This window comes from Phacochoerus africanus, chromosome 9 (assembly GCF_016906955.1).
Source record: "Phacochoerus africanus isolate WHEZ1 chromosome 9, ROS_Pafr_v1, whole genome shotgun sequence".
NCBI lineage: Eukaryota > Metazoa > Chordata > Mammalia > Artiodactyla > Suidae > Phacochoerus > Phacochoerus africanus.
In genome coordinates this window covers 119,184,503-119,199,081 of record NC_062552.1, presented here as the reverse complement: position 1 = coordinate 119,199,081, position 14,579 = coordinate 119,184,503, and the positions used below count along the sequence as shown (strand labels likewise).

The 14,579-nt window shown below is 55.7% G+C and overlaps 1 protein-coding gene across 3 annotated transcripts in view; it reads left to right on the top strand.

Moving 5' to 3' along the window:
• Window positions 1-6,384: 6,384 nt before the first annotated feature.
• CLMN (calmin) overlaps window positions 6,385-14,579 on the top strand; it is a 114,577-nt gene continuing 106,382 nt past the window's right edge. For all 3 annotated transcript variants that reach the window (XM_047795772.1, XM_047795771.1, XM_047795773.1), the window contains exon 1: window positions 6,385-6,510. In XM_047795772.1, coding sequence (XP_047651728.1) covers window positions 6,429-6,510 — 82 coding nt within the window. In that variant the 5' untranslated portion in view covers window positions 6,385-6,428. The remainder of the gene's footprint in view (window positions 6,511-14,579) is intronic.

Here is a 14,579-nt window from a genome sequence, read left to right as displayed (position 1 = left end):
GGCCCCATTTTACAGATGAAATCCCACAGCCCAGAGAGGTTAAGAACTTGCCCAAGGTCACACAGTAGGAACTTCCACTGTCTGCCCATTGTCCACTACACCACACCTCGTCTGTCCTTTGGCTTGAAGCTGAATTCCTTCTGCTTCTCCGCATCTCTCTCTGGCCACCAGCCTTGGCACCATCTCCTGCAGTTTCCTAGAGGCAGGTGGCAATTAACCGGGAAAATTTAGCAGGAAAAAAATGAGGAGACAGGCAGACACCTGGCATTCCTAAGATATGAAAGGGATCCTGGCTCTCTTGAGGAGTCCAGGGCTCAAAGAGTTTTTAGAGTTACTGTTTGGTGAAGTTAAAGACAATTGATTTATTCATACACACGACTAAGCTTTACTGAGCACCTACTATGTGCCCAGCATGGTATTGGGCTTTGGTGATCCAAAGATAAATTAGGCAGCCCTTCTTGATTGGCATTCTTGAGAAATTCGCAGTAAGGTGGGTTTAAGAGACATGCACAAGTTCGAGAGCAGAAGCACATGGACAGGTGCTGCAAAATCACTCATCGCTCAGCCAGCACCAGGTTTTGTCAATTCCGCTCTATGAACAGCTGCAGAATCCATCTTCGTGGCAGCTGCTCTGGTGTGGGCGGCCCCATCTCACACCTGTGTCACCACGACCAGAAGGGTCTTCCGAGTTCTGATCCCGTCCCACATATAACTAAAGGGACAATCTGACCCATTTTTATCCTGCAAAATCTCCTCTCTGAGCTTATGACAAAGTCAGAACTCCTGAGCCTGGATGCCTCCTCGCAGGTAGATCCTTGGTCTTTTCAGCTGTTGCATCCTCCTACCAAGCCAGGCCATGGGTGGGTATTCAATCCATGTTTGTTAAATGAATGAATGAGGGAGGGAGTTCCCATTGTGGCTCAGTGGGTTAAGAAGCCAACCAGTGTCCATGAGGATGTGAGTTCGATCCCTGGCTTCGCTCAGTGGGTTAAGGACCTGTTGCCGTGAGCTGTGTGGTGTAGGTCACAGATATGGCTCGGATCTGGTGTTGCTGTGGTTGTGGCATAGGCTGGCAGGTACAACTCCAATTCAACCCCTAGCCCGGGAACTTCCCTATGCCACAGAAGCGGCCCCCAAAGAAAGAAAGATAGAATAAAATAAATGAGGGAGTTCCTGCTGTGGTGCAGTGGGTTAAGAATCCAACTATAGCAGCTCGGGTCACTGTGGAGACACGGGTTCGATCCCCAGTCCTGTGCAGTGGGTTAAAGGATTCCGCATTGCTGCAGCTGTGCAGCTATGACTCTGCTTCAGTCCCTCCTGGGACCTTCCATAGGACATGGGTACACCCATTAAAAAAAAAAAAAAAAGAATAACTGAGGTCAGGGGATTTATACCTGGCACAGGGTGTAGGTATATAACCTATATTTATGACATCATAATGCAGATCCCCCTGCCCTGGAGATATTCTTGGTCTATTCTTGGTTAATTCAGCTTGAATCCATCCCAACCTCTTAATTGGACTTAATATGAAATTCCTAACAGTTTTTATATGCTGATGAACGCTATGATTTTAGTGGAGCTAAGATTTTGTAAACGTTATATAAACATGACGATGCACAGGTATCTGGGACTGATGTGGGTGGGCAGTGAGGGCTCTAGGACGAAGTCTGGTTTTGCCTTACTCTGATTTGGGACAGGTTACTAAGCAGTTCTCAGCCTCATCTAAAAAGGATCCTGTCTAGTTGGCCTAACGAGGTCACCGTGAAGTCCAGACCAGCTCCGGCTGAAAAAGGACTGTCCAGACCCTAAAGGGCTGCCACACATACGAGGCCATGGCAGGGACCAGAGGACACAGCTTCCCACCACGGCAAGCCCCCACCACCTGCCTCTCCTGGAAGTGGATGGGAGGGCACTCTGCGGTCATCTTTGTGGCTCCTCTTCGTGGCTCGTGTTCTTTCCCAGTTGGGGGTGGGGGTGGGGGAGGTAACCCATCCTTCCAGATTTTCTGCCTGAAATCATCAATTCCCATAAGCAGAGGCAGGAAGATCCCTGCGCCAGATGTTTCACAGACCTTATGTGGGGAGGGCTCTTGGGTTTGATGACCTCTGAGGTTCAGACCAGGGCTGCTCTGCAATTCTTTTCCTTTCCTTTGGCAGCTCTTTTAAACAGTGACAAGGATTCTAGCAGAATTGGGTAATTTCTAAAAAATCAGTTTCTGGAAACTCCCCGGAAGTCAAGCCTTCGGGCAGAGTATCTTTCCTTCCTAAAAATAAAATGCAAAAGAAAAATAGTACGGGTAATTCATGCAAGAGGGCAGATAACCTAATCCCCCAGGAGGTCACATGTCCCTGCTCCCAGCCAGGACTCTAGATCTGGGAGGCTGGACAGGCCCAAGGAAAGAAGGCACATTCCACAGCTTGGCACTCACCCGGTGCCCAGCAGCATTGCTAATATGGAAACATTTTTTGATTGGCTCCCTAGAAGTTTACTTGGGCCCATTTGGTCCCTGCTTTGTGAGTTCAGGCCTATAATAAGAGGCATTTATTTATCTATCTACTTAATACTGAGATCTGTCTCTGAGCCGGACACTGTGCCGAGTACCCAGATAGAGAGATGAGTGAGACGGCCTTGTTCTCAGGTAGTTCACAGTTAATGGGGGAAGGATCCATCAGCAAACTTATAACGCAACGTGGAAACAGGAGAGCAGATTTCTCGGGCTGTCATGACTCTGTCCTGAATCTGATGCAATTGTATAAGACGGGCACTCAGCTGGGCCTGCGGGTGTTGGAGAAGGTTCTCTTGAAGTGGACATGATGGGGCAGGAGTAAGGCAGGTAAAGGCGAGGGCGGGGAGCAGGGGAGGGAAAGGACTCTTCAAAGGGAACAGAATGAACAAAGGCCTGGAGGTGATGGGTGGGCGTGACCACGACCTGCAGCAGTTTATTCTCACTTGAGCAAAAAGTGTAAAACCGGGAAGGATGGCAGTGGCACAGGGGTCAATCAGGGAGGGCCAGAGCCCAGAGCCCCTGAAGGAAAGAGGGGTGATATCGATACTTAAGTTCAATGAATATTCAAGCACTTTAAAGGCCAGCCCAATGCCTGTGCTGGCTCAGTTTCTTACTCCCTTTTAAAAACCACCTAAAATCCTCTTTCCACTCTGATGCAGAAAGAAGATCTTTGGGCTGGCGATCCAACTTCTGGTAGATGGTTAGTGCTCCATCCACGGGGACTGAGGCTCCTCTCTGCCAGGGAGTTGTCACTGCCTAGGCTGTGGTCCCCAAAGACGCAGCGTCCCAGTCACAGGAACAGATATCTTTGAATCATGAAAAGCAGTCCGTCTCTGCAGCTAACATCCACACTCTTGTTTAAAGCCTTCTATTCCCTGAGATCTTTGTGTGTGTGTGTCTTTTTGTCTCTTCTAGGGCCGCACCTGTAGCATATGGAAGTTCCCAGGCTAGGGGTCTAATCAGAGCTGCAGCTGCCGGCCTACGCCAGAGCCATAGCAAAGCCAGATCCGAGCTGTGTCTGGGACCTACACCACAGCTCACTGCAATGCCGGATCCTGAACCCACTGAGCAAGGCCAGGGATCGAACCCACAACCTCATGGTTCCTAGTAGGATTCATTAACCACTGAGCCACGATGGAAACTCCCTATTCCCTGAGATCTTGATGGAAAAGAAGGCTGATTCTCTGGGCTCTTTGCTTTGGAAAGAAAATGACTTTCACCCCATAAAGATTATGAAAAATAAATTGAAGTGTAAAAACGGGAGCTGACTAGCAGATGGGGCAACATTAGGTGATGCCTGGCTTCTAGCAACCCTGCTTTGCAGGACACAGAAGCAGACCCTGCTCCCTGGAGTGTGAAATGACTGGGCTCTTTCAAATCACATCAGGGAGAAGGCAGCACCAGCCTCAGCCTGGGGGGCACAAGTCAGGACACCCATGCCCCCACCCCCCATGGAGACCTGCAGTCGAGGAGAACTGGGGCAACTCCTGGAAAGGGCCTCAGAGGTTAAAAAAAGAGATTGTTGGTTTTCCGACTGATTGTAAAAATATGTGCTCATGGTGGGAAACTTGGCAAAAGGAGAACAAAGAGAAAGAAAAAGCAAGCTCGCACCCCGCACCCCGAACCCCACAGGTAAATCCCGTCCATCCTCTTCATAAACTTCCCCGAGGCAGTGAGAGCCCACAGGGCAGCCACACCCTGTCCCTGGCTGTGCCACGGGGCCGTCTCCACTGACCTCCCCCCACCCCAACTGCTGTCCCAACGCTGATTCCTTCATCTTCCAGCCTCAGCTCCAAGGTCAGTCTTCAGAGACCTCCCCCATCCCTGTCCGCATCCCAGTTTCTTCCTTTTCTTTGTTTTTGTTTTTGCTTTTTAGGGCTGTACCCGTGGCATATGATGGAGGGTCCCCCGGGCTAGGAGTCACATGGGAGCTGCAGCTGCCCGCCTACACCACAGCCACAAAGGATCTGAGCTGCCTCTGTGACCTACACCACAGCTCATAGCAATGCCTGATCCCTGACCCACGGAGCGAGGCCAGGGATTGAACCGGCATCCTCAAGGATACTAGTTGGATTCGTTTCCACCGTGTCACAACAGGAACTCCCCCCTTTCCAGTTTCTTACCCCAAGGGGACTTTCTCCTCGAACTCACTTCTGTTTGTAACTGTCTTATGTCCTTGTTTGTGGGCTGTCCCCAGTGCCCAGGAATTTACCTGAGCCTAGACTCACCTTAGGGCCCCGCTTCAAGGGCGTAGGGTCTGTCCACCAGTGGGGGCCCTACTGTTAACTGTTAACTAGGGAGCAGCCCATCTGGGTTTCTAGTATTTTAGTTCCATGAACATGGCAACAATCAACATGACCCACATGTACAAATGCTTACTGAGCCCTGCCTGTTTTTTTCTTTCTTAGAATATCTCATATAGGAGTTCCCATCGTGGCGCAGTGGTTAACGAATCCGACTAGGAACCATGAGGTTGCGGGTTTGGTCCCTGCCCTTGCTCAGTGGGTTAACGATCCGGCGTTGCCGTGAGCTGTGGTGTAGGTCGCAGACGTGGCTCGGATCCTGTGTTGCTGTGGTTCTGGCGTAGGCCGGTGGCTACAGCTCCAATTTGACCCCTAGCCTGGGAACCTCCATATGCCGCGACAGCGGCCCAAGAAATAGCAAAAAGACAAAAAAAAAAAAATCTCATATATAAGCCATTTTCCTGCCTGTCTGTGTGTGTGTGTGTGTGTGTGTGTGTGTGTGTGTTGGCCGGACAGGGTCAGAGTACTGAGCTGGGGGCTGGGACCTCAATGGCCCTAACTCATTCCTCAGCCTTGGGCACATTCCAGAACTCCAAAGCCTCCCTTTTCCCGTGTTTGAAAAACCAAGCAAGAACTCTGCCTAAGGTTTGAGTCGTGGGCCCCACACAAGATAAGATCCTGGAACTCTCAAGAGTCAAAAGAAACAATAAACATACACACACACACACAACCTGAAAGGCCCATACTCATCTTTCATTTCCAGTAAAGCCCCAGAGAGAGTCACTTGGAGTTTTGGGGGCCCAGCTGACTCCCCCAGGGTGTCAGCTGCTTTTTCTCTCCTCCCCAGAACTGGGGGTCATCTCCGGACTGGGTCCCCGCCGAACAGGTTCCCAATATCCAAACCCAGGAAAGAAATCTTTCTTGCCATGGGCCCCCAATCTGGAGACAGATAAGAGAAAGCCCCCGACTCCACACATATTAGCTCCCTACCCAGGCCCTCTCCCTTAGGTGTCCTGGGGACTGAAGGACACCGCGGGCCCCTCCCCCTCCGCAGCGGGGTGCCTTCCCCCAGCTGTGCGAACTGTGCGGGGAGAGAGGACCTGGGGTAGAGGGTGTGGTGTGTCTGTCCCATCTGGGACGGGGAGGGGGGCACGGAAGCGCTGGGAGTAAAGGCTGGGAGAGGGCCGGTCCTCTGGGACCAGGTACGGGGGACCCGCGGGCTCAGCCCGGGTTGCGTCACCCGCCCCACCGCCCCCTGAGACATCACAATCTGGGACCTCGCGCCTCATCACCCACCCGCTTGCAACCAAACAATCCAAGCAACAAACACCCCGGAAAAAAAAAAAAAGAAAGCAAAGAAACCGGCCGGAGCCCAGCCTCCCGCCCCGCCCCTCCCCTCCCCTCCCCTCCCCTCGCCCCCCGGGGCCCCCGCCCCCGGATGGGGGAGTGAGCGCGAGCCGGGCGCCCCGCACCCGCCGCCCCGCGCTCTCCCGCTGCCCGCCCGCGGCGGGGGCGGCCCGCCCGCGCGCCCGCCCCGCCCGCGCCCCGCCCGCGCCCGCGCTGCTCCGGCTCCGCGGCGCCCTCGCCGGGTGCGTGCCGCTCGCACGCCCGCCCGCCCGGCTCTCCGCGCCCGCCGCCCGCGCCCGGCCCCGGCGCTCCGGCCCTCCCGCCCGCGCTTCATGGCTGCGCCCGAATGGGACTGGTTCCAGCGCGAGGAGCTCATCGGACAGATCAGCGACATCCGCGTCCAGAACCTGCAAGGTAAGGCGCCCCAGCCTCCCGGGAGAGGAGCGCGGCTCGGGGGGCGCCCGGGGGTCCCCCCCGAGGGCCGCTCCCCCTCCCCCACCGGGCAGCTCCGACCCGCGCCGCCCCCTGCCCGGTCCTGACCCCGTCCTGTCACTTACACGGGGAAGGGGGGGTCGAGACACCCGCCTCCAAACCCGGCGTTGCCGCCCGGGCCGGAGGAACAGTGGCCCAGGGGGTGGGGCGGCACGTGTGTGTGTGTGTGTGTGTGTGTGTGTGTGTGTTGTGGGGGAGGTGAGGGGCGTCCCATTTGCCCTGGGGGGAGGGATCGTCCCGACTCCCCCTCCAGCCACAGCTGCAAGTTTGGAGAAGTTTGTATTTGGACTCTTGGGGGCGGTGGCCCAGGTCAGGGAGGAGAAAGTGCGATTGCGTGTGTGTGTGTGTGTGTGTGTGTGTGTGTGTGTGTGTTCGCACACTTCCTAAGTACCCCTGGGGGCCAGGGGAATTGAATGGGGGGCGGCGCCTCGGGGCGAACGGGGTCAGAGGTGCGGCTCGGGGGTGGGGGGCAGGTGCCAGGCGGCCACTTTGTTCTGGGAGCTGCCCCTGCCCCGGCCCGGGGCTCTCGGGGGGCTGGGGGGCGGGGAGGGCGATAGCCCCGCCCGCCTGGCGCCCATCCGGGACCTGCGTCTACCTTGGGTCAAGGTGAAAGAGAAACTTGGGAGCCAGCACGTCTGGCAAGGGCTGAGGGGGCTCCCACCACTGATGAAGTGCATTCACCTTTCCGAAGAGTTCGTTTATTGTGGAAACTGAGCAAGCACAAAAGTAAAGGAGAAAATTCACCCGCAATCTCCCCATAACCCATGCACCTACCCACCCAAAGAAAGCTACTTTTCGTGGCTGTGTACTTCCAGCCTCTCTCTTTTCATCTGCGGGCAGAAGTGCACAGAGTCCACCTCCACCCTCTCTTCACCCACAGAGACTGGCAGGGACATTTCTTCAGCTGCTTCCCCTGCAGGCTTGGGTTTCTAGAGGTTCCAGGTGGGGGGTGGGCAGCTTAGAGAGAGCTGGGAGGCCTGGACAGAGAGGTGACGGGGCTGTAAGGTCCCCCCTTTCTTCCCAAGCAGGTGCCGTGGCTTCACTTCTGGAGGGCAGCGGGCCCCAGGGGGCAGGGGGCAGTCTTGGGGGATGACCAGGCAGTCCAGTCTAAACTTTACGCCTGATAAAATGTTTCCTGGGAGTCCACATGGCCAGCTCCACCCCTAGGTTGGGCAAGGACAGCGCAGGCAGAGGTGGCATGTGGTGGGGAGGAGGGGGAGCCCAGTGCCCTGGACACAAGAAATGGAGCTTGCGCTGGGCTTGCCTGAACTTTTCTGCTGTGATTTGTGTAAAAAGAAAAGATTGAGCTGGCAATGTTGAAAATGGTCTTTTTGAACTAAGTCTGGAGCCTGGGTCCTATTGCCAGCGAACTGACATCCTCTTTGGGGGCGGGGGGCGTTAGTATCTTTGCTGAGATGGCATCTGGTTTGGGTTGTCAGGGTGTGTGTATGTGTGTGTGTGTGTTTATCGTAGGCAACCATGGGTGTTTAAGAAGCACACACGCACCAATTCTTGGTGCAACAATTTCCTGCACCCCTCAACTCTCAGCGTAAAGATCATCAACTTTTGCGAAGGGCTGTTCAACAATATGAGCAGTTAGTTACACCTGGCACAGTGAGAGACGCCTTCACCAAATAGGGACAATTTGAAATGGGCCTTGAGGGTTGGGTAGAAGTTCACAGAGTGGGTGCTCCCTCAGCTCCCAGTGAACTGTCCTCAATTTTAGGCCATTGCCAATTACAATTTGAGCATTAGTGCGCTTTGCCAATGAAACAATACTTTTAACTTTGTGTATATTATTTATGATTATGTGTATGTATATAAAATGTACAAACCCAGTATATTTACATATGGATACACCTGTGTAACCCCCGCCTAGTACCCACTTTGGATGCCCTGCCTCCTTTCCCACTCACCCCCTTGCAACAAGGCAGCTACTATTTTTATCTCTATTGCTACATTTTGCCTCTAGAAGTCATATAAAATTAAATAGGTATAAGAGTGTGTTTACTCTTTGGAACTGACCTTTTTTTTTGCTCCACATCCTCTTGGCACGAGTCACCCGTGTTCTTGCTTGTGTCAGTAGTTCTTTTTGTTTGTTTGTTTTGCTAAAACCACTTTATTGACATATATTTACATATCATAAAGTTCACCTGTTTTAAGTTTATGACTCAGTCTCTTTTCGTCAATCTGGGGAGTTGGGCCAGCATCCCGACAACGCGGTTGGGCATGCTTTCGCTACCTGGTAAAGCTCCCTAGTCCCTGGCATCTGTGTGTGTCTCGGCTCCCAGCCCTGGATCCAGGCAGTCGGTAGCTCCTTGTTTTCGCCCAGGACTCTGCCATCGTATGGATACACGCGGTTTGTTGATCTGATCTTCAGTGAGGGCCATTGGGTTGTCTGCAGTCCAGGGCTGTTGCAAGTGTTCGGAGCTGTTAGTCCCGGGCGTGGGGGAGAGGCGTGCGGGGGGGGGGGGGTGCACTGTGGACTTGTTGGTTGGTGGCTGTACTGCTGTGCCCAGCATCACTGAGAAGCTGGGAGATGGGAGAGGAGGTGGGGACAGGAATCCAGCTCGTCTCTGCATCTTTCTCTCAGCATCCCTGTCTCCAGGGCTGCCCCATAGACATTTTTCTCGCCTTGTCTCTGTGGGACTCAGGAAGTCCAAGCCAAGGGCCGGGTCCGGAAGGCAGCCTTTGCTTCTATTAGAGCATCTGCCTGAACGAGCTGGTGGGTGTCAGCCAGCCCTGGATGCGTCTGGATGACACACAAGCGGGGGGCCTCATTCATCTGACCTCCGCACAGGGGTAGTCAAGGGAGGCAGGAGTCCAGGCAGAGGGGTTGTTTTCCAAGCTCTGTGCTTCCTTCAGCACCAGGAGGAGCAGTTGTGGTGGTGATGGGACGCCCGGTACAGTGGGATTTCACAAATCTGCCATTACAGGGACAGACGAGGACGCCCAGCCTCCATCAGGCTTTTGTCTGTGGCCCTGAACTGTGGAATTCTGGAATCCATGCAAATGTAATTGTGATGTCACCATCAAATTAACTGTGATGTCTCCAGGCCGAACCCTGGGGAATGTTGGCATGCAGCTTTCCTGACCTGTCCCTGGAGGTCGGGACAAGCTGGGCAGAAAGCACGGCCTCGCTCAGGGGAGGCTGTGACAACTCCCTGTACCTGACACATGGATGCACCAAGTCCTCTAGCTACGCTCATAAAAAGGCTTGTAAATGAAGGACTCTGGCGGAGAGCATGGCTGTCCCTCTGGGCAAAGCTGCCTCTGCCACCCTCACAGGGTCCTTTTGGCAAGGAAACGGGGGCGGCCCAAGCTGCTGACCTTTGCGGAGAGCAGTTGGAATTGCAGGATGTTGGCAGCTGCCACCTGGTGGCCTCTGCATCCTTGGAGCTGCATGGGCTAGAGTTGAGGCTGGAGGCGGCTGGTTAAGGTCTGTGCCCTAGTGCTCTGCCAGCCTGTGGGCAGCAAGGGCACCGGTGCCCTTCCGATGACAAGGCTGCTTTGGCCGCCCCCTCTCCCTCTTGGATGTGACCTCAGGGTCCAGCCAAACGCTCCACCGGCTCTGGGGTCACTCGGACCAATCTGGGGTCACTTGACTCTTGGTCCAGGCATTGGGCCAGGATTTGGAAGATGCTCCCATTTACGTAGGAAGCCTCCGCCGCCCCCAAGCTTCACAGCCCCTATTGTTCAGTTTAGCAGACGTGTGCCAGGCGTAGGGCCTTGTGCAGGCAGCAGGGAATGAAGAGTTGGTTCTTGTCCCTGCCTTTAAGGAGCATGAAGCCATCATGGCACTCAGCCAGATCCTGGCTCGAATTTTCTGCTTCTGGCCGCACAGACGCCCATTCGGGTCGGGGCCATCTCCTGTTGCTCTGGCGCCGGTTGGGTCTGATTCTGTGATCCTTGACGACATTGTTCCGGAGCGACTCGGCTAAGACCTGGCACCCAGAGCTGGAGGTGGATGGAGTTAGGTGAGGCTAGGGAGACATAGGCTTTCTCACTGCACCTCTGGGGGAGCACTGGTGTCCAGTGCTGCCAGCTGGGCCCTGCAGGCTGGGGGTCCCTGAGCAGCACCTGGCCACCCCCCCTGCCCCACCGCCCCCCAGCGTCTCCCTCGTCTCCCTCAGTCAGTCAGCATTTGCTAGGAAGCAGTACTGCCCAGGCTTAGCAGTCAGAACTGCGATTTGGGACCTGACTGTCAAACCCAGGTAGTGACAGCCCAGCTCAGAGCAGCCTGCAGGGCAGGCACAGCGCAAACCTCTTCCCTCAGGGCTTTCCACAAGCCTTTGAGGCTACTTCAGAGGTGGAGAGCTGGAATGACTTGCCCAAGGTCATGGGCTTGTAAATGGAACTGGGATTTGAACCCCACCGAGTCAGACTCAGCCACATTTCCCATTGCGCTGGCTCTGTAAATCTTGGGCCAAGGCTGAACAGGTCAAGGAGCTGAGAGCAGGGAGGGCCTCTGTTGGTAGGGGGCCGGGGCGGGGTGGGGGGAAAGCATTGGAACCAGACCTTGAGAACAGAGCAGAAACTTGACTGCGTGAATTCTGTGTCACACAGCATTGAAGACCCGAAGTCGCCGTCACGGCCTGAAGGCAGGCTGGGGCAGGACTGTGCCCGCGTGGCCCTCCAGATCAGCCTTGCCAGCCAGCCACTTAACTCCTTCCTGCCTCCGGCCCCAGTCCGGGCCTCCGCATGCTTGCCGAGACTCCATAGTGACCTGTTTATGGCTCTGGGCCTTGCATCACCTCCCCAAGCCACCCGTCACCCAGCCATCCGCCACCCGTCCCTGCTGATGCTTTCAGCAGGTCTCCACAGCCAAGCTGTGGGTGCAGGGCAGCTCCGTCCACCCCAGGACACTCAGCATCACGGTCCACGAATGCTGGGATCTGGGGAAGGTTGGGCTGCACCGGCTTACAGGGTCAAGTCCAAGCCCCCTGGCCTGGCGGTGAGCCCTCTGCGGTGGATGCCACACCAGCCTCCCCTCCACTCCTGGTGGCAAGCACCCTCCCCTCTGGTCCTTAGGTTCTTAGCGCCAAACCTCTAGACCCCCTGGAATCAGGGACATGACCTTGGCCAAAGTTCTCCAGCACCCAGAGAAGTCAGGGAACTGAGAGGGACTCTTCCCTGCTTCTGCCTTCTTCCTGCCCTCGGCTCCTGGAGGACACAGCAAGTGTGCTGGGGGTTTCTGCAGAAAAACCAAAGAAAATCAAACTCAGAGGTGTCACATCCTCCCGGAACTTGCTGCCGCAAGGGCCCTGCTCCAGGGCTGTGGGCTTGGCTCTGAAGGATGAGTCAGCCCTCAGAACATTTCTTTCGGCTTCGGGGTAACTCTGGATTTTGCCCACAAAGGGCAGTGTTCCAGCCCGGGCTAAATCCCTCCCTCTGGGTGTGGACCCTTCTCGGAGGGGCCCCTCCAGGCAGAGCATTTGTGTGGCTGGGGAAGCTGCAGCCAGGACCAGGCAGCCAAAGGCCTGCATCTGGGTCCTGGCTGTGTTGCTCACTTACTGTGGGATCCTAGGAAATTTCTTCCCCTACCTGGGCCTCAGTTTCTTCCTCTGCAAAAGGGGAGGATTGAACTCTCAGGGGCTCACGTGGGCACCCCCCCTGCCCCCGCAGGTAGTGTGAGGCGTCGGGGGCCTGGACAGAGCATGCCCACATCAGGCCGTCCCAGTTCTGGGCACACATGGGTGGGTGGCCATTGTGCAGCTCTGGGCGCTGCTGGGCACAGCTGGCTGCGATCCTGAATTCCCTTTCGCTGTCAGGGGCAAGAGACTCATTCCCACTGAGGGTCCCGTGTAGAAAAGTCGTAGCTGGTAAGCTCTGCTGTAAAAGCACGTGTGGGTGGGTGGTGTACATTCTGGGCTTATTCTTTTTTTTTTTTTTTTCCGTTTTGTCTTGTTATGGCTGCACTTGAGGCATGTGGAGGTTCCCAGGCTAGGGATCGAATCAGAGCTACAGCTTCGCCACAGCCCCAGCCACGCCGGATCCGAGCCGCATCTACCACCTACACCGCATCTACCACCTACACCGCAGCTCCCGGCAGCGCCGGATCCTTAACCTACGGAGCAAGGCCAGGGATCAAACCCACATCCTCATGGATACTAGTCGCGTTTGTTAACATGAGCCACAGCGGGAACTCCCACCCAGGCACTTCTGTTCCAAGGCACGGGGGGCGGGGGCGGTGTTCGGGGCCAGGTGAAACCGAAGCCCATCGCAGAGGCGATTGTCAGCAGTGAGCGGGAAGCCCTCTGTCCATTCCAGTTGGCTGCAGACCCAGGAAGAGGTTCCCCCCCGGAATCCTTTGTTCGTGGCCATCGTTGGTGGCGGTTGGCCTTGACTCCATCAGAGCAGTCCTGGGGGTGGGGTGGGGCCTCTGACCCAGATCCAGCGCTCTGGGGAAGCAGCCCTTTGCCCAAGAGGCCTGGATTACATGAGCTGCCCTCCCGGACCCAGGGGCCACTCTGGCATTTCATTTTTGACGGGAACAGCTGAGGCACTGGGCCGAGGCCCGCCCGACAGGCCATAGGTCACGCCTGCCCGGCTTCAGAGGGGCCCGGAGAAAAATGCAGTGATTGTCTTTGTGGTGGTTGAACGGTTTAAAAGTAAACTCCCGGTTCCCATAGAAACCTTTTCTTACTCCCCCCGCCCCCCGCACCTCTTATTTTTTTAAACAGTGGTGGATTGTGTCAGTCACAGAAGGAATTAGAGGCAGCATCAAAAATCCCAAGTGTGGCTTTAAAGAGTCTTCGGCAGTGTTTTCCCTTACTGGTCTGTCTGCTTTTCTTCTATCGATTTTTTTTCTTTTCAGACAGGGATAGACAAGCTATGGTCTGGAGGCCAGATCCAGCCGGCTGCCTGTTTGGGGCAATAGAGTTTTATTGGGACACAGCTGTGCCCGTGTGTATTGTCCATGACTGCTTTTGCCCTTACGGTGGCAGTTGAGGAGTTGTGACAGAGAGGTACCCACAAAACCAAACGTCTTTCCTTTCTGGCCCATTCAGAGTGTGGGATCCTAGAGGGCTTCCCGTGGGGTGGCTGGGGCCTTGTTTTCTAAACCCAGACTCAGGGCACAGAAGAAAGAGATGCTTGCGAAAGGCCGCAGCATGGCTCAGGCCCAGCCTTATCTGCAGAGGGCCGGCGCGCCTGGGGTGGGTCCTGTACCGGCTTTAGAAATGGACCTCTGGAGTTCCCGGGTGGCTCAGTTGGGCTAAGGATCTGGCATTGTCACTGCTGTGGCTCGGGTTGCTGCTGTGGTGCAGGTTCGATCCCTGGCCGGGGAACTTCTGCAGGCCATGGGTGTGGCCAAAAAAAATGGACCCCCCCCCCCGCCCCGGGAAGCTCAGCCATTGGTTTGAGTAGTAGTTACTGAGTCTTCCTGAAATGCTGGGAGCTGGGACAGAGGGATGAACAGGACACTCTGGGAGTCCCAGTATACAAGGGACATGGGCATCATGGGGCTGAGCATTTTAGGACTGAGGGGGTTAGGGTGGGTGCTGCCAGGACTTTGGGGGGGGCCTGATCCAGCCTTAAGCGTGGGAGCCTGGGTTGGGGGGACGGGAAACATCCGTCTTCCCAAAGGCAGGCAGTGTGGACCAGGGAGTAGGGGAGTATAGCGGGAGGTGGGGGGTGGGCTCTCTGGTGGGATTACAGCCGGAGGGTGGGGGGGCCAGTGCAGGAAGGTGGGTCCCAGAGGTAGCTCTTCCTCTTGCCCTTCCTGAGCACCGTGATCCGTTGCTGCTCGGAGGTTATGGGCCAAAACCCAAGGGTGAGGAAAAGCCAGGCAGGATCTGGGGAATTCACAGAGGCCCAGGAGCCCTTCTGGGGTCTCCCAGCAGGACCTGCCATGCCTGCAGCACCGGGGATCTAATTGGAAGGATTTAGGGCTCTGATGACGTCACGCCCCACCCCTGCTTCCCCCTCCTGGGGGGCCCTCCACATAGGCAGGAGCTTTTGCGACACTTATATCCCTTTTTATATCTCTT